Here is a 19,277-nt window from a genome sequence, read left to right as displayed (position 1 = left end):
GTATGTCATCGTTCTTTGATTTTCTTTTACTCGGTTTTATTTTTTCTTCCCTCCCTTACTTTATTTTACTTGATTTGTGTGGTTTTCTTCTGTTTTGTTTTGGTTTTGTGGTTTTGTGGCCACACCTGCCTGTGCACGGACACTTTTCTTGGTTCTGTGCTCCTGGTAGGTAGGGCTCCCGGTAGGGCTCAGGGTACCATATGGTGTACTGAGCATCAAACCCAATAACTCACATGCAAGGCAAGCACCTGAACCCTGTCCTGTCTTTCTGACCCACCCCCCCATTTTTGTTTTTCTGAGAGATGTTTTTCTTATTTATTTAAACTCATTCTGTATTAAGACTATGCATCTTATGTTTGCTGCAGTTTTTTTTAATATGATTGACTTATTTTCCTGCAACTTTCGCATTTTAATTAATAGGCTTTTTGTAGTAGAGCAGTTTTAGGTTTACAGAAAAAAGATGGACAGAAAACACCATTCCCGTCTATTTCTTTACCTCTTGTTCTCTCCTTGCAGCTGTTTTGTCTTATCACGTTAAATGCAAAATATCATTGACATCTTGCATTAATGTGCTACAGTGGTTCCAAGTGAGGTGGCGGTATTGAGACGTATTATTATTATTATTGTTTTGTTTTATTTTGGGGGCACATCTGGTGGCGCTCAGGGGCTATTCTTGGCTCTGTGCTCAGGAATCACTCCTGGGAGGCTTGGGGGACCATGTGGGGTGCTGGGGATTGAACCCAGGTCAGCTGTGTGCAAGGCAAGCACCCTACCAGCTGTTCTATCTCACCGGCCCAAACATTTATTTTTAACTAAAGTCCTAGGATCCGTGTATTTATTTATTTATTTATTTTTGAGTAACACCCGGTGATGTACAGGGGTTACTCGTATCTCGGCACTCAGGAATTACTTCTGGCGGTGCTTGGGGGACCATAGGGGATGCTGGGAATCGAACCCAGGTCGATCGCATGCAAGACAAGCGCCCTAGCCACTGTGTTGTTTCTCTGGCCCCAACCCGCTATGTTCATTTCATTTTTTTTCCCTGTCTTGCCAAACGACTGTGCTAACTTAGACCACTGGAGATTGATGTGGGCGGGGTTTAGTAGTGGCTTCTACCTGAACCCAGCTCTCTTTTCTTCTGCCAGACATCCGCTGGTTTGGTGGTGTGCCCCTGGTTTCCTTGGGCATGAAGACAGTGAAACAGCCGGTCTACGTAAGTGTCTTAGGCGAAAGGGCTTAGCTGGACTCAGATTCAGATGACCCATGTTCCCCTGTCACTTGAGTGAGATCTGCTAACACTCATGTTGTTCTTCATCACTGGCTTCTACTGGTGGTCTCAATTTATCTAAGAGATAGCTGCCTTCTCGTCCACTTAAGAAGAATTGTGTGTTGAACTCTTTTCTTTTTCCCCCTGTTTTCTTTTTCGGTTCACACCCAGCAATGCACAGGGGTTACTCCTGGCTCTGCACTCAGGAATTACTTCAGGCAGTCCTGGGGGACCATATGGGATGCTGGGAATCGAACCCGGGTTAGCCACGTGCAAGACAAATGCCCTACCCGCTGTGCTATCACCCCAGCCCCTGTGTTGGACTCTTAATGTGCTCACATGCGCTCAGTTCATGCCGCTGCGTGTACAGTTGCCGACCCAGGCAGACACAGAGGCAGGTCGGCAAGTGTCAAATACACTGTGAGTAGGGAGAGGACTGTCTGCCTTTACATTCCCAGAAAGAGGATCAGGGAACTCCACCCAGAGGAAATGACATCTAAGGTGACCCCTTAGAGAGGAAGGAGGTAGTGGGAAGAGTATGTGCAAGTGAGAAAAATGGTCCGTTTCTTGTTAAATTGAACCTGGGTTTTAGGTAATTCTGGCTGGGGGGGACAGATGTAGACGATCAGACTATCCCTGATTTGCCACCAGATGGCAGTAGCGTTCCTCCCGGCCCTTAAATTGTGGCAACTAATTTTCTTTAGTCACTTGCCAAATTTCTCCCCATTCTCATCTCCCCTCCCCCCCTTCCCCCCCCCCCCCCCCCCATTTGAAAGCTCTTGGTTCTGTGAATCCGTATGAAAGGATTACTTTTGACATCCTAAGCGCTGGAGCAGTTCCGAGATTTCGGCCCAAGAAGTGAGGAATCGGGAGGGGAGGGGTGGGAAGGGATGAGGGTGGACAGATGGCGGATTAAGCAGAAAGACCTTCCCAGCCATCTCCAGGAAACGCCTTCTGACCAAAGGAAATGCCGACACGCGTCCTCCAGGGCGGAGATGGCTATTTCAGCAGGTGCTGAGAGGACCAAGGAGTGTTATTATTCTAACGTTGCGATTTTTCTCGTGATTTGTATAGCCTCCTTTCCTTCCCTTTTTTGGTTCTTCCCCTTTTTTTTTCCTTTCCTCCCTCCTACCTTTGCTTCCCTCTTCCTGACTCAATAATGAAAGGTGTGTTACGATTTCTTCCAGGTTGTAGATGTTTCCAAAGGCATTGTTAATGCCATTAAGGAGCCAGACGCCCGAGGGAAGACCTATGCCTTCGTTGGGTATGTGGCTAGGGTTCAACTGTGAAATAGTACTGCTTGGTCAAACGGGAACAAATGCAATTTATTTTTTATTTATTTATTTTTTTGCTTTTTTGGGGGGTCACACCTGGCATTGCACAGGGGTTACTCCTGGCTCTGTACTCAGGAATCACTCCTGGCGGTGCTCAGGGGACCATATGGGGTGCTGGGAATCGAACCCGGGTCGGCCGCATGCAAGGCAAATGCCCTACCACTGTGCTAAGCTTCTAGCCCCACAAGTGCAATTTATAATGACCATCCTGTCAGTCCCCCGCTGTATTCCCTCTATTCATTCATTCTTACCTATGTCTTTATCTGACAGACTTGCCCCTACTGCCCTGAGGCTAGTGTCGCTCTGAGAGCTTTCTGCAGGTCACTGTTATCCGAATCTCCTAATGCTCCCAAGTCAGAATTTGCAGCATCCCGGGAATGTTTGCTGGTGGGACTGCAGGGCACCAAGCAGCCTACACTGATGCCTGCCCCCAGCCCGACCAACAAACTGGGCCCACACAAAGGCACAGGCCTGGGAACTGGGGGTGCAAGACTGGGTTTGTCCAGGAAGGGAGGAAGGGGGGGAAGGAAGCATAGGAGGAAGGAAGGACATACGGAAAGACGGAAGGCAGGATAGACGAAGGAAGAACGGACAGAAGGAAGAACAGACAGGATGGAAGGATGAACGGACGATTGGAAGGATGGAAGTAAGGATGGATGGATAGAAGGATGAAAGGATGGTTGGAAGGATAGATGGAAGGATGGAAGGCGGGCAGGTATGCACTCACTGATGAGCACACGAGGGCCCACCGCCGACCCCAGCCTGTACCCAGCACCAATTATGCTGCCGAGATTGCAAGAAGTGATTCCTGAGCACCAGTAGGTGTTGCCTGACCTCCCCCACCCCCAAAGGAAACCTTTATCTAGACCTTGGTTTAGGCAGCACTTAACATCAGGCATAAAATCCTTATCTCTGAAACAACGCCTCCCCCCTCCCCTGGCCCTGCCCCCCCCCCCCCGGAAAATGTTAAAATGAGATGTCATCAAAATGAAAAACTTCTGTGCTTGGGTGCTAGAGAGATGGTCCAGCAGGTAAGGTGCTCGCCTTGCACTCAGCTGACCTAGCCTTCGATCCCCAGCACCCCATGTGGTTTCCCACCGGAAATGATTCCCGAGTGCAGAGCCAGAAGTGAGCCCTGAGCATTACCAGAGTTGACCCCCTCCCCAGCCCCCCGAACAGACAAAAATAAAGAACACCGGAAGATGAGGAAAGGACAGGTACCTGAGATCTGCACGTTTGATTAGCTTGTGTTTTGTTTTTGCCTTTGGGTCACACCTGGCGGTGCTCAGGGGTTACTCCTGGCTCTGTACTCAGGAATCACTCCTGGCGGGGCTCTGGGGACCCTATGGGATGCTGGGGGTTGAACCCTGGTTGGCCGCGTGCAAGGCAAACTCTTTGCCTGCTATTCTATCGCTCACGTTGCATATTAGTACATGTCAGAGGGGGAGAAGGTAGGAAACAAGCCCTTTGGAAATGGGGGAGGAGCCCTGGGATGGGGCGACCACGGGGCGGCCAGGCCGTCCAGTCCGAGTGCACGGTCGCAGTGTAAAGTGCCTTTTTCACCAAACAGCACTTGGCATCTTCCCGCTGAGTGAGGATAAGGCAGGAAGTAAAAGCGAGAGGCTGGAAGGCTTCAGAGAGAAGTGGAGTATCCATAATGCGAGCACAGCACTCAGACCTACACCTGGGAGATGGTGCTTTCCCAGAGCGCAGGGCCGGGGGAGGGGGATGGGCCATGGGGGTCGTTTCCTCATGGGGAGATGCAGGAATTTCTGGCGAGGGTGCAAGCATGCGTGTGCTCCGTGGCACTCCGTAGAAACTGACACTTCTCAGTAGGGTGAGCCGGCAGTAAATCACTCGCATTTGAAAATTTTTAAATGTTGTTCGGAGATGCTGCCGGGCATACAGACACCGAGAAAGCAGCTCCGTGGGGGCACTCAGGAGGGGCTTTTCTGTACCCTGGAGCTGGAGCGCAGAGTCAAGTCAGGGTTTGATGTCTGCAAAATGATACCTCCGGTGCCAAGCCGTGATACAGAGGCTGGCTTTCACGTAATTCTGGAGCAGGAGTATCTAAATCTGCTTAGCTTTGACCTGGTGGTTAGGCACAAAAGTGCTTTAAAACAACCAAAGAGGGGACTGCGGCGATAATACAGCAGGGAGGGCATTTGCCTTGCACAGGGCCGACCTGGGTTCAATCCCCGGCATCCCGTATGGTCCACTGAGCACTGCCAGGAGTGATTCTGAGTGCAGAGCCAGGAGAAACCCCTGAGCATCGCTGGGTGTGGCCCAAAAAGCCAAAAAAAAAAAAAAAAGAGCAGTTCATTATCTCTCATTAGCTTGCCCGTGATCTCAGTATTGCTTTCTCATCAGAGAGATGGCAAATTGTTCTTTGGCATAAAGCAGATATTCCCGCAGGAAGCCTTACAAATCCTCTCAGCTTTGTGAAGAGGACGATTCGAGGCCTAGGTCTGCTATTCTTCCTAGGTGATATTTTCTTTTCTTTTTCTTTCTTTTTTTTTTTTTTTTAAATTTTGGTGTGAATGTTAAAAAGATGAGTTTCTCACTGAATTATCTTCATTTAGTTCTCGGCTCTCATAGGCTCTCTGAGGCAGCAGGGATTAGGGAAATGGGGAAGAGCTATCGAAATGAATTATAAGTGGTAATAATGATAAAATGTTGGTTTCTCCGATATAAAAGGATTCAGATCACTGGAGTCGGATGGAAAGTCCAGAAGCAGTTTCAAATGCATTGAAATATGTGATGAGGGACGTTTCAAAATGTAGTTATTTCGTAATTGATATTACGGCCTCCCTGTATGTTAGTACATGAATACTATGCAGAAGAAACTTCCTTTGTGGTTAAAAGGTAACTTCACAGCATTAGACATGAGATATAAAAATATATGTCATGAAGGACAGTAGGGGGATTTTTTTTTTACCATAAAACCAAACCATGAAGGTAAAATTCAGTCACATTGATGAATTTGATACGATTGGATGCTTAAACTTTTTTTATGTCACAAAAGTCTTAAACATTAAAAAATAAAATACAGGGGCTGGAGCCATAGCACAGTGGGTAGGGCGTTTGCCTTGCACGCGGCCAACCCGGGTTCGATTCCCAGCATCCCATATGGTCCCCTGAGCACCGCCAGGAGTAATTCCTGAGTGCAGAGCCAGGAGTAACTCCTGTGCATCGCCGGGTGTGACCCAAAAAGCAAAAAATAAATAAATAAAAAATAAAATACAAACCGTCACAGATGTTTCCACTTTATCATTTAAAGAAGTCTTTTTTTTTTCCTTTTACTCTTTGGGTCACATCCAGCGATGCACATGCACAGGGGTTCCTCCTGGCTCTGCACTCAGGAATTGCTCCTGGCAGTGCTCGGGGGACCATATGGGATGCTGGGAATCGAACCTGGGTTGGCTGCGTACAAGGCAAATGCCCTACCCGATCCAGCCCCTCATTTCAAGAAGTCTTGGGACGAAGTCTTTACCTGGTCAGGGGCTCTGTGCTCAAGAGTGACCCCTGGTGGTGCTGAGAGGGCCCTTGCGGTGCCAGGGATTGAACCAGGGTCAGCTGCATACAAGGCAAGTACCTACTCAAAGTGCCATCTTTCTAATAGAGACTCAAGAAAAAAGAAAGTGTAGATGGAAATATATAATACAGAGAAAAAATAAATCTGTAGTATCAAGGCAAGGCGATTAAAACATGGAAGGACCTTTATACCCCATGGGCAAAAGCTTGCACATTTTAATGATTAAATTAGTGTTTGAAGAGGCTCTGCTGAAATTTTTCTGTAAATCGGTCTAACCTTTGGTGGGGCGCAGTTTGGAAACATTCAGTAAAAGCCTTGAATCCTCAAAACACACCTTGAGGATACCTACAGTGTATCTGTAGAATATATTATGAATACACAATTATAGGTAAGAATAAACATCTGCTACTACAAGATTATTTATTGAAACATTCATAAAAGAAACATTTTAGTTTAGCCTTTCCCACACTGGCAATGGGTAAGATAGTTATGTTTCCTTGCAGTGCGATAGGTGTAACCATTAAACATGCATCACTATTTAAAAAGAAAAAAAATTTTTTTTTGTCTTGTGGGCCACACCCAGCGTCCAGAGCTCTTCCTGGCTCTGCTCAGGGGTGACGGCTGACAGTGTGATGGGGGCCATATGTGGTGCGAGGGGTTCAAACCAGGGTCAGCGGGTTGAAAGGCGAGTGCCTCAACCTTTGACCCACACCAGAATATTGAATGACAAGGGCTGGAGCAATAGTACAGTGGGTAGGGCGTTTGCCTTGCATGTGGCTGACCTGGTTTCAATTCCCAGCATCCCATATGGTCCCCTGAGCACTGCCAGGAGTAATTCCTGAGTGCAGAGCCAGGAGTAACCCCTGGACATCGCTGGGTATGACCCCCCCCCCCCAAAAAAAAAAAACAAACAATACTGAATGACAGAGAAAGAAAACTGATTCAGTACTAAATGAAAAGAAGACAGAATGGGGTAGACTGTAATCTTATATTTTAGGAACATGAAAAGGTCTCTCTGTCAGGGGATGAGGAGGCAGTGTATCAAGTCTGTCAACCTAATGACCTCTGGTTGGGCTAGTGTGACTTTCGTCCCCTTTGTGCGAATACTGAATTGGTTGCAATGCACACCTGTTTTCTTTCACTGAGCCAGACAGCCCTTTGGTTCAATTAAAAAAGCGTAGGGGGCCAGAGCGATAGTACAGCGGGTAGGGCCTTTGCCTTTCACGCAGCCGGCCTGGGTTCGATCCCTGGTGTCCTATATGGTTCCCCCAACCACCAGCCAGGAGTAACCTCTGAGCGTTGCTGGGTGTGACCCAAAAAGCAAAGAAAAAGAAAGAAAGAAAATGTATGCAGAACAAGTATTTGACGGCATCTGAATTCTGTGTTTTGCAGGCCCAATCGGTACCTTCTCTTCGACCTGGTGCAGTACATCTTCGCGATGGCGCACAGACCCTTCCTCCCCTACCCGTTGCCGCATTTCGCCTATCAGTAAGTCAGCCTTGCGCCTTCTGGTTTGAGTTCACACAAGCATTCTGGTCATGGTCGCCCCTCCTGGTCTCCAGCCGGGAAGCCCCCCTGGTGTCTTGATGCCAGCAGGGGCTGGAGCCCAAGAGGTCTCGGAAGGGAGGGACGTGTAGGGGTGGGTGGAAACTGAGTCTGTAGATCTTCAGACTCCCCAGTTGTGGTCTGGAAAGAAGCACAGGGCTTGAGACGGCTGCCATGCGCTTGAACGACCCTGGTTTGGTTCCCGAGCACTGTAGAGGGTGTCCTGAGCACTGCCAGGGGTCACTCTTGAGCACTGAGCCCAGGGTTTGGTTGAGCCGCTGAGCACTGCTGTGGCCCAACCCTCCCAACCCCCACCATCATACAAACACACACACACAACAACAACCTGTGACCCAACCCTCCCAACCCCCACCAACAAAAACACACACATAACAACAACAACGACCAAATAAAATAAAACTCTCCCATTGAAAATAACTAAGCTTTATTATTGGGAGTTTGGAATTCTTTTGTTTTGGGACCACACGTGGCAGGTGCTCAGGGTTGACTCCTGGCAGACTCAGGGGGCCATATGGGGTAGCAGGGGTTGAACCCAGGTCAGCCACCTACAAGGCCACTGCCCTCCCCACCAGGCCCTGCCTGGGTTTTTATTTTGGAGAAAGTCTTGCTCTCCCCATGTTCCTGGTATGTATAATGGAGGGGTCTTATACGCGGGACCACCCACCCAGCCCTGCCCTGGGAAGTCAGTCTGACGGGAGTTTAGGGGAGGGGCCCGGGGGTCTCGGTGGACAGACACTCACCACGAGCCATGTTTCTTCCTTCTTCCAGACTGGTGGGGCAGCTCTTTGAAATGAGCCCGTTTGAGCCCTGGACGACGCGGGATAAAGTGGACCGGGTGAGTCTGAGCGTGGAGGTGACCCCGGCAGCTGCCGGCCAGAACCAGGACACCTCTGGGCACTCAGCCAGCCGTGGGGCATGTGCCCCAGAGCCCAGCGCCTCGTCCTGCTGTGGGATGCGAGGCTCCCTTGACCCATGCAAGCATCAGCTTTCCCAGTTCTGCTGGGCCAGGCTGGCAGCATATAAACCAGTCTTAGTCAGCCCCCTGCTCTAGAAGGGCGAGTCCTCCCCGCCCCCCGCATCCCCTTCCCCGTGTCCCTTTCCACAGCTGCCCTGCCCTGCCCGTCCCTCTGCCTCTCACCCAGGTGTCAGTCCCTGTCATTGGCAACACTCCACCATGGACACTGGCGCCAGCGGTTCAGTTAGTGTTTAGTAAACCACATCCAAGGGCTGGAGCGATGCTACAGCACTGGGGAGGGCGTTTGCCTTACACGTCACCGACCTGGGTTCCATCCCCGGCATCCCCTAGGGTCCGAACACTCCCAGGAGTAACCCCTGAGCTTCACTGGCTGTGACCCAAAAAGGTCAGAAAGGAAAAAAAAAAAAACAGCCAGGTGTGAGTTAGCGGTAGCACAGTCAGCATCAGCTGTCAGCTCCCTTCTCTCCGGCTTTCTTCCCATTTCTCCCCAAGGGTGCCTCTGTTCTCCATCCTTCCAACCCCCAAGTGCACACTCTGTCCTCAGCTGTCGCGGCCCCTTGGTCCCCTCTCCAAGGCCCCAGGCTGCCATGTACTTCCTCCCCAGCCTCCCATTGCCCCCTCCCACAAGGTCCCGCTTTCCGGCCTCCTTCCTGGTTTCCTCCTCAGCCCCTCTCGGTCTTGGCTCGCTCTCTCCATGCCTGCGGCCCGGTCCCACACTCCACTTGCTGTATGTCCACTGCTGGCCACAGCCCAGCCGCCTCTCAGCTCTGTGCTCAGGGATCATCCCTGGTGGGCTGGATTAGCCGTGTGCAAGGCAAACGCCCTTCCCTTGACACCCACTGGTTGGGGTTCCGCCCCCAGCCTGCAGAGGTGCTGTAGAAAGCACTGCAGAGCAACCCTGCTAGGTGCATGCGCGCGCGCGCGCGCACACACACACACACACACACAGACACACCTCATCTCTGTAGCTCCCAGCCTTGGGAATGAATTGCAGGCTTGCTTCTCTACTGACTGCTATATCACACACACACACACACACACACACACACACACACACACACACAGACCTGTCTCTGTAGGTCCCAGCCTTGGGAATGAATTGTGGGCTTCTCTTCTGGCCGCTCAGTCATACACACAAACACACACACACACACACACACACCTGTCTCTGTAGCTCCCAGCCTTGGGAATGAATTGCGGGTTTGCTTCTCTCCTGGCCGTACACACACACACACACACACACACACACACACACACACACACGCACGCACGCACGCGCACACACACACACACACACACACACGGGGTCTGGGAACGTTCCTTCAATTTCCTTCCTTTCCCTTGAGATCTAAACCAGGACACTTTCTGCGGGGTGACATTGGTCTCTGATCATCCTTGTCAAAAACGGGGCTCCCGGTAACACGTGACCCTTGAACGCTGGCAGTGTGGTTACAGGAACACACCCTGTGGTCTGTGTAATGATAGCGGGCCGGAGCCGCCCTGTCCTGCTCCCAGCGGCGTGTGGCTCGGCCCAGGTGCCATGTGCTGGTCAGCAAGTCTTGTGTGGGCTTCCCTCCGACCATGTGCCAGAGCTTCCCATTCCCTGTTCCTGCCCTTTTTATTCAACTTTTTTTATTTTATTTTTTTACTTTTTTTTTTTAGTAAGAAACTCTTTTATTCCCATGCCACAAGATCAATAAAAATTTATTCACCGTTTTCTAAGGAAAATATTTAAAAGAATATTAAATATTCTTTTAAGCCTGCGGAAAGGTAGAGGACTCTGCTTTTCCCACTCTAATCCAAGGAGTGAGATTTTTTTCCTTCTTGGTCTCTTTTGAGGAGGTATTGGGGTGGGGTTTGGAGTTTGGACCACACCTGGCAGGGCTCAGGAATCAACTCCAGGTAGGGCTGGCGGGGGGGGGGGGGGACCATCTATGGTGTGGGGGACTGAACCGGGTTCGGGCACATCGCTGAACTGCCTCTTCGGCCCCCATCCTTTCTTAGTTTCTCAGCTCATCTCCTGTCGCCTCCCTTGCCCGTTTTCAGCGTGTTTCAGCTCCAGAGCTCTCGCGCCTCTCAAGAGTCTCGCTCGCTCCCTCCGTTAATCTTCCTCATTGATCATTTGTCTGTTGTGAGTAGAAGTGTTTCTAGGAAGGAGATAAAACAAACAACACTCTGCCTTTGAAGACTTATTTACCTCTTATTGACAGGAAGCTGCTAACTCCTCCCTAAAAGCTAAACAGAAGATGAGAAATTAGTCCTGAGGGACAGGCATGATGGCTAGGCGGAGTCCGGGAAGCCAACACCGGCTCCCAGAAGGCTCTTGACCGTTCCGGAAAGATTGGGCAGGAGAGCCGTCGCTCCGGCTCGCCATGTCTCTCCCGCTGATGACATACCATTGTCTCTCCCGTTCACGAACCTCCTCACACATGCCTGAGAAACTGGTGACACCGAGAACTGAGTAGGGTGTGGTCTGCACACTGCCTCACAGCACCCTGGTCAAAGAGACAGAGATGGGGGCTGGAGTGATAGCACAGCGGGGAGGGCGTTTGCCTTGCACATAGCCGACCCGGGTTCTATCCCCGGCATCCCACAGAGTCCCCCCGAGCACCGCCAGGAGTCATCCCTGAGTGCAGAGCCAGGAGTCACCCCTGAATATCTCTGGGTGTGACCCCCAAAACTAAAGAAGCCCAGGTTGTCTTGGGTGGGGAGGAGCTTCCAGTCCTACTCAACTCACACGGGTTCTCCCACCCAAGTACCAGCCGGGCCCCAGGCCCCACTCGCGCCCAGAGAAGTGGAGCTGCAGCTCCCCCCCCCCCCCCCATTGTCCCTCTTAAACTTTTGGATCATCCCGTGTCTTTGAACACCTTCACCACTGATTTCTCAACCATTTTTCCCGGCCTTGGGCCCCATCTGACCTTATTTCCTTCCTATACCTGCCTCGTCCACCCCTCCCCCCTCCCCTCCCCCCCACCCTACCAGTTGGCCCCAGTCTTGTGTTGTTGCCCTGAACCCCCCCACCCCCATTTATGTATTTTAACCAGTGGCCCCTTGAGAGCGAGCCCTGTGTCCCCGACTGAGAGGCGCTGGGCTCCTGCCACCCTGCGTGGAAGCTGCGTGTGCCCTGCAGGTCTCTCAGGAGCAGAAGCCAGGTTCAGCCAGGCTTCTGCTCCTTCAGCCAGGCTGGAGCACTGTTGAATGAGCCCCTCTGAGCGCGGGAGGGACAGATGCTGGCTCTTTTCCGAAGCTAGGGCTTAAGAATGTCTGTGCTCGAGGCCGCAGGGAGTCCGGGGCCTGGGCTGGTTCTTAACTCTTTCTTCCCTGCAAACTTCCGGTGAACCACTCCTGCCCTGTAGAGTGGTTCATGCCAGCCTGTTCCTTCTGGCTCTCTTTCTGCCTCAGGCCTTGCTTGAGCCTCCCAGGGCCTGTGCTTTGTGCTCCGGGTCGTGCTGGGAACCTCTGAGCTGGGATTGGGCGCTTCGCCATGTGTCCCCTTCCTCCCATTTTCTGCGGCCTCTTAGTGAGCTGCAGGGCTCAGAAGCGTCACTCTCGGTCTGGGGAAATCAATGCCCCCAGGCGTGGGGTTGTGGGACTGGGCCAAGTGCCAGGAAGCCCCCAGGCGTCTCGGGGCTGGTGTTCACTGCTCCTCTCCGTGTCTGTCTGTTCCAGGTCCACATCACAGACGTGGCATTGCCACACTTGCCCGGCCTGGAGGATCTGGGCATCCAGCCGACACCCCTGGAGCTCAAGGCCATCGAGGTGCTGCGGCGTCATCGCACATACCGCTGGCTGTCCTCTGAGATCGAGGAAGTGAAGCCGGCCAAGACCGTCAACTACTAGTGGCCTCGGGGCTGCCCGCGGCCTGCAGCGCTGCCTGGGTTTCCTGGCCTGCGACCAGCCCCCACTCATCAGCGTCACGCCTTTACGCAGGGGATAACAGCCCGCCATTAAAACATGTGGGAAGAAATTCTGCAGCGGGCTTTGTTTTCTTTTTCTTCTTTCTTAACGTATAAACGAGAAATCAACCACTTGGAATTTGAGCCTCATTTCTTCTTTATCTACATACATTTTATATATTTGTGTATATGTGTATATATTATATATCGCTTTAATAGCATATATACTAGAGGCTCTGGAATGACTGCAGTTAGCCCGAAATTATAATATATTATTATAATATATTGCCCTCAAAAATACTTTTTTGTTGTTTTTTGAGCAATCCAAAGTTGTACTCAAAGCTTACTCCTGGATCTCTGCTCAGAATCACTCCAGGTAGTGCTCAGGGGACTGACTGATGCCGGGGATCAAACCTGGGCTATGGCAAGCTTATGGCAAGTCCCTTAGCCCTTTACTATCTCTTGAGTCAATAAATGCATTTTTTTAAATGTTTACAGCACACCCGGCACTACTCAGGGCTTACTCCTATGTCTGTGCTCAGAGCTCAATCCTGGTGGGGTTCAGGTAACAGTATTGAATGCTGGCAATTGAACTAGGGTTAGCCACATATAATGCCCTATCTGCTAAACTCTGACCCCCAAAAAACTACATTTAAGAGAACCTGGAAGTTTATCAGTTTGTGTAAAACATTCCTGAGGTTTCTCACAAATCCTCCCAACTTTTGTTTTCCACAGGCCAACTACAATGCATCCTTTGTATAGTTTATTATGAAAGACACTGTCCATAAATTCAATATACTCTTAAGATGCTGATAAAACTTATAACTGAATTTAATATCTTTCCTCTTTTCACATGCACTCAACTTATGACCTCAGAGATACAAGGGTGGTATCAAGGGCCTGGCATACGATTAAAGTAGTGGAACCCATGCAAATTTTTGCATATGCAAGAGTCTGGGTTTGACTCCCAAATCACATGGCCCTGAATAGTGTTAGGACTGGCCCATCCAGAAAAGAATGGCAGCTAGAGTATACCACTATCTGACACCCAGTATGTATGCCTGAGCTAATATTTCACATGAAACTGACCTGAAGGAGAGCAAAGGCTAGTTGAAATGACCACATATGGTTCCTAATCACCACTGGGTATAACCCTAGTAGTACAGTATCAGTCTACCATGCTATCCTTGCCAGGTATTGCTATGCCCACGGGCACCTTAGCTGAAAAGATCTTTATTTTTAAATTATATGTCAATATTCCAAGTAACCTATTTAAATAACCAGGCTGAATTTTCCCTTACACCAAAAAATATAATTTTTGACCCAATCTCATACGGGTTCATACAGTGCTTAATTTACGTTGCTTATATTCCAGCAGGATTTTCTCTTGGGGTGGGCGCACCAGGTGGTACTCGAGAGATCATAATCCTGATGGTGCAGTACCAAGATTCAAGCTGAAAAAGAGGTCTGTGCTCTATATTACCTCTCTAGACCTGGCAGGATTCTAATAGTCTGAACCCAGAAATATATGTAATGTGTGAAATCAACGTAATTTTATTTTTCACGTCTTACTACATTTACATTTCATACTACTATGTTCTCTAATGTCAGGATTTCACGTGGCATACAGTGTTTCTGAAACATTTTATGTTTTGATATTGCTATAACTCATAACCAATATTGCTTATGATCAAATAATCAAAGTTTGATCAAATAAAGTGATCTTATGTCACCATTCTAAATTAATTCAAAATTTTACTAGTGGGGCCAGAGTGGTAGAACAGCTTGTGTTGCTCACAGTTGACCCAGGTTGAATCCTTGGTACCTTAGAGGGTCCCTGGAGTCATGTCAGGATTGATCCCTGAGTGCACAGCCAGGAGTAAATCCTAAACACAGCTGGGTGTGCACTCCCCTCACCAAAAAATCAGTTGTTTGCAAATAATCTCTACTGAAAACTGAAGAACATTTTTACTAGGGATGGTTATATTGCTAAATGTTCCACTGAGTGATGTGGTTTGACACTACTGTCTTGGGAGGCACTGGGCCACATCTGGGTTAGGAAGCTGAGGGAACCATGTCTCCCACATGCAAGACATTCAGCCCTCTTAGTCATCTAACCATGATGTGTCAAATAAAACCCCCAGAGTAAGTGAGATAGCACAGATGTTCAGTCATTTTTCTTACATCCCTGAACTCTGGTTTAAATCCTGTCGCCATGGATAGGATACTTGCCTTGCATGTGGCTGATCTGCATTTGAACTTTGGCACCTTTTTGTGGTCCCCAGAATCCACCAGGAGTGATCCCTGAATGCAGGTCTGAACACATCTGGGTGTGGCGTCCGAACAAACTCAAAAAAATCCCAACCAAATTCTGTCACCACATATGCTTCCCCAAGCACTTCCAGGCGTCATTCCTTGGAATTACTGGGTGTGTTCCAACCTCCCTCTATACCTCAACCAAATTTAGAATTTTTATTCATTCAAAAGTAAACTGTGCTTCCCCTTTTGGGGAGGGAATTTTGGTTCTCATTTTGTCTAGGATTACTCACATACTTGGGCTGGAGCGATAGCACAGTGGGTAGGCTGTTTGCCTTGCATGCAGCTGACCTGGGTTCGATTCCTCTGCACCTCTCAGCCTAGCAAACTATTCTACCCGCATGGCAGAGCCTGGCAAGCTCTCTGTGACATATTCGATATGCTAAAAACAGTAACAAGTCTGGGGCTGGAGCAATAGCACAGTGGGTAGGGCGTTTGCCTTGCATGCGGCCAACCCGGGTTTGATTCCCAGCATCCCATATGGTCCCCTGAGCACCTCCAGGGGTAATTCCTGAGCGCAGAGCCAGGAGTAACCCCTGTGCATTGCCAGTTGTGACCCAAAAAGCAAAAAAAAAAAAAAAAACAGTAACAAGTCTCACAATTTGTTGTGAGACATTATTGGTGCCTACTCGAGAAAATCAATGAACAATGGGAGGAGAGTGCTACAGTGCCATTGTAATATATATCTGTTATATAGAATTCATATGTATTATATATTCTCACACATGTTTTCTTCACATGTAGTTTATTCTTTGAAATGCTGCAGATTTGACATTCTCAATGAGGCCATTTCTAACCTACATTCTGTGAAGGACTCTTTTATGTGAGAATACTGTTAAGACCTTAACTGATGGATGATCATGAATTAAGAAAATATTAGAGTGTGAAGTAACTTAATTCTGATTATATTCCATACTTTCCAAATTAAAAAAAAATATATATATATATTTCTATTGGGACCAGAGTGATACTACAGCAGGTGAGGTAATACCTAGCATGTGGGTTGGCTGACCCTGGTTCAGTTAGTTCCAAGCATCCCATATGGTCCCCTAATCCCCATCAGGAGTGATCCCTGAGTGCAGAACCAAGAGTAAACCCTGAGCACCGCTAACTATGGCCCAAAAATTAACAACAAAAAAAATTCTCTTAATGATTGTTAACTACCCACAAGAAAGCAGTATCTCTAGACGAGATTTCTGTGGTCATTCCAGAGCCTCTGAACTGCCCGAGAAGCTCCTAGATGACCCACCTCCACACCTCACGCTGCTCTTCCAAGGAAGGAGATGCCATTGTCTCCCTTCAATAATGCCGAAGTGTTTGGCTTATACTGCCAACCTAATTAAGATTGGCTTAATCTGGCAACCTAAATCAAGATGAACTATTGGTTTCTATCACGATCACGACCATCCTGTTGTTCGTCGATTGCCTCAAGCAGGCTCTAGTAACATCTCCTTCGTCCTAACCCTGAGATTTTTTTAAAGTGCCATATTCAAGGCTCTTTCAAGATTAGGAGAATGAGACCCATCATTGTTACTGGTATTTGACATATTGGGTACGCCATGGGGAGTTTGCCAGACTCTGCCGTGTGGGCGGGCTACATTCAGTAGCCTGCCAGTTTGTCTACAGTAGAAAGAACTATTGGTTTAGTGTGGATAAAGCCCTCAGTACCTGGGGCCAGAGCCATAGGATAGCGGGGAGGGAGTTTGCCTTGCATGCGGCCAGCCCGGATTGGATTCTCAGAGTCCCGTATAGTCCCCCGAGCACTCCCAGGAGTGATTCCTCAGTGCAGAGCCAGGAATAACCCCTGAGCATTGCTAGTGTAGCCCCAAAAAATAACACAACAAAATATTCCCTCTGTACTGTTAGAATAAGTGTTGGGGAACAGTTTTTCCCCAACGTGCTCAGACACTTTGCAAACCAGGTTCGGGCAGACATTGGGCGAAGGATGACGGGCACGAAGAAAAACCGCTCCAGGAGACAGCCGATGGCCATTCACTTTATTGCCAAATCTACACATATTTTATTGAGGGTCTTGGCTTAAGAGGATGGATGGTCCAGTCACATATCACCTTTCCCACTCTGCTTTGCCCCAGCCCAATCCCAATTAGGGCTAGATGCTGCAGTTAGGAATTTACTTGTTAAGCGTAGGTGACAGTTCTTGGGGGGTTGCGTGAGACTCAAGGTTGGAAACTTGGTGCTTGTAAAATCCACCCAGAAACTCCCTACTGGGTTCTAGGCAGGGACAAGATCATTTTCTGCTATGCAGGGACAGATATTATCTGCTCTGGTGCCTGTTGCATGTTCCACAAATACCTCACATGATTTAGGGTGACACTGACACATCTCTGTTCCAGGTAACTCCAGGCTGGTCGCTCTTGCTGCTGCATTTCAGCTCTGAAGGACGGGAATGACCACATAAACGCGGATGGTCACCTTAGTGCCCTACTCATCCTCACAGAGTAGGTCACAGGCTTCACCCACTCTGAAAACAGAACATTCGAACTTGATAGGTTATTTTGAGGGTCTGGGGATGGTATTTCTGTGTCGGGTGTTTTTCCTTGGAGGGAGAGTTCTAAAACACTCCCATCCCCCACATCAGCCTACCAAAACATACCAGGTAGAAATGCTCTATTTTCAGGGAGCAGAGAACCAAGTAGGGAGACTCAATCTGAAAGCAAATTCTCTACCTGTCTTTGTATGCTCCAGAATCTTTTGTCTCCAAAGGAGGAAAAATGTGATTTTTATTTTTCTTTTTGGGTCATACCTGGTGATGCTCTACACCCAGGAATTACTCATGGAGATGCTTTGGGGTCCATTAAAAATGTCAAAGACCAGGACCTGCCCCTCAGAATTATCCAACTGGAAGCTGCATTTTATAAAGGTCCCAGGGGAGAGCTGCATTCATGTCAGTGTGAAAAGCATTGAAACACCAAGTGCTGGGGCTGGAGCAATAGCACAGCGGGTAGGGCATTTGCCTTGTACGTGGCCAGCCTGGGTTTGATTCCCAGCATCCCATATGGTCCCCTGAGCACCACCAGGAGTGATTCCTGAGTGCAGAGTAACCCCTGTGCATCACCAGGAGTGACCAAAAAGAAAAAAAAAAAACCACCAAGTGCTGTTTGGGGTTCAGATGGCCCACCCCAGACCTACTGAATGAGGGTCTTGTATTTTGATTTGTATTAAGGGTGGCAGCTGATGCTACACTTAATACAAATATTATTATTATGCGGAATAATATTAGAATCGCTCCAGGAAAAGAATTCAAACTCCAGGTTCAATTTGTTCAGTTGAGCACTCTAGGGGTTTTTTGTTGTTGTTGGGGTTTTTGTTTGTTTGTTTGTTTGTTTGTTTCAGAGAATAGTCCCTGCTGATCTTTAGTCAACCAGGAGATTCACAGATGGGAACATTTGATTTGCAAAGAGAGACAGTAATTCCACAGTTGCTGTCTTATATAGAATTTGCGTGTTTTAGTACTCTTGTTTTTCATTTCGATTTGTATCATAACGCAGAGCTAATGTGCTTGGCTTTCTTTAAAGGCCTAATTCAACAAACATCGTTTTGCTTTCCTGTCACACCAATGTCCCCTTTTAAATTTTGTAACACGCCCATTATTATCGGATGTATTATGAGTATTGGATGCTATCACCTATCTGATATGTAATCAAAATGTAATCCCTTGTCTTCATAACAAATACATTAAGGGAAAGAAGTACACAATAAATCACACATAATGTAAGCATCTGAGCAGGACCAATTGAGCATAATAAATTTGTCAATGGCTCCTATCCATGTGAATCGCCACAGTAACATAAATGATTAGGGGGTCCTCTTGGTAACCACAAAATAAAAGTCTGGGTCAGAGATAGAAATAAAAGTTAAGGGATTTTTTAAAATTTGTTTAATTTACTGAACCACCGTGAGAGAACCACAGTAAGCATTGATTTGCTTACTGTGTTGATATGTTACAAAGTTGTTCATGACTGGGTTTTAGCCATACAATGCTCCAACACTGGCCCCTTCACCAGTGTACATTCATCAACCTGTCCCTTCACTGGTGTACGTTTCTCACCACCAATGTTTCCAGTTTCCCTCCCCCACCTCCCTACCTCCTCACCCTCACCCACCCCCACACCACATCCCTACCCCCCACTCCTGAGTCTGCCCCTGTGACAGACACCTCTCTTTCTCTCTCTCTCTCCTCTGTCTCTGTCTCTGTCTCTGTCTCTCTCTTTTCTTTTGCGCCTTATAGTTTGTAATACAGGTACTGAAAAGTTATTATATATATATATATATTTATATATATATATGAACCGCCATCTCTGAATGCAACAGTTATATATATACCTAGATTGAGAAATCAACATGATGAATGACCGGGCACCTGAGT

The 19,277-nt window shown here is 48.3% G+C and overlaps 1 protein-coding gene across 1 annotated transcript in view; it reads left to right on the top strand.

Moving 5' to 3' along the window:
• The window catches only part of NDUFA9 (NADH:ubiquinone oxidoreductase subunit A9), a 31,701-nt gene extending 18,988 nt beyond the window's left edge, over positions 1-12,713 (top strand). Inside the window, exons 7-11 of the mRNA XM_056108656.1 lie at positions 1,146-1,213; positions 2,455-2,531; positions 7,529-7,624; positions 8,471-8,537; positions 12,348-12,713. Of these exons, the coding sequence (XP_055964631.1) occupies positions 1,146-1,213; positions 2,455-2,531; positions 7,529-7,624; positions 8,471-8,537; positions 12,348-12,518 (479 nt within the window). The 3' untranslated portion in view covers positions 12,519-12,713. The remainder of the gene's footprint in view (positions 1-1,145; positions 1,214-2,454; positions 2,532-7,528; positions 7,625-8,470; positions 8,538-12,347) is intronic.
• Positions 12,714-19,277: the final 6,564 nt, after the last annotated feature.

The sequence above is a fragment of the Sorex fumeus genome, unplaced genomic scaffold, assembly GCF_029834395.1.
Source record: "Sorex fumeus unplaced genomic scaffold, SorFum_2.1 ptg000231l, whole genome shotgun sequence".
Taxonomy (NCBI): Eukaryota; Metazoa; Chordata; class Mammalia; order Eulipotyphla; family Soricidae; genus Sorex; species Sorex fumeus.
The sequence above is the reverse complement of the archived record's forward strand: the minus strand, read 5'-3'. Positions and strand labels throughout refer to the sequence as shown.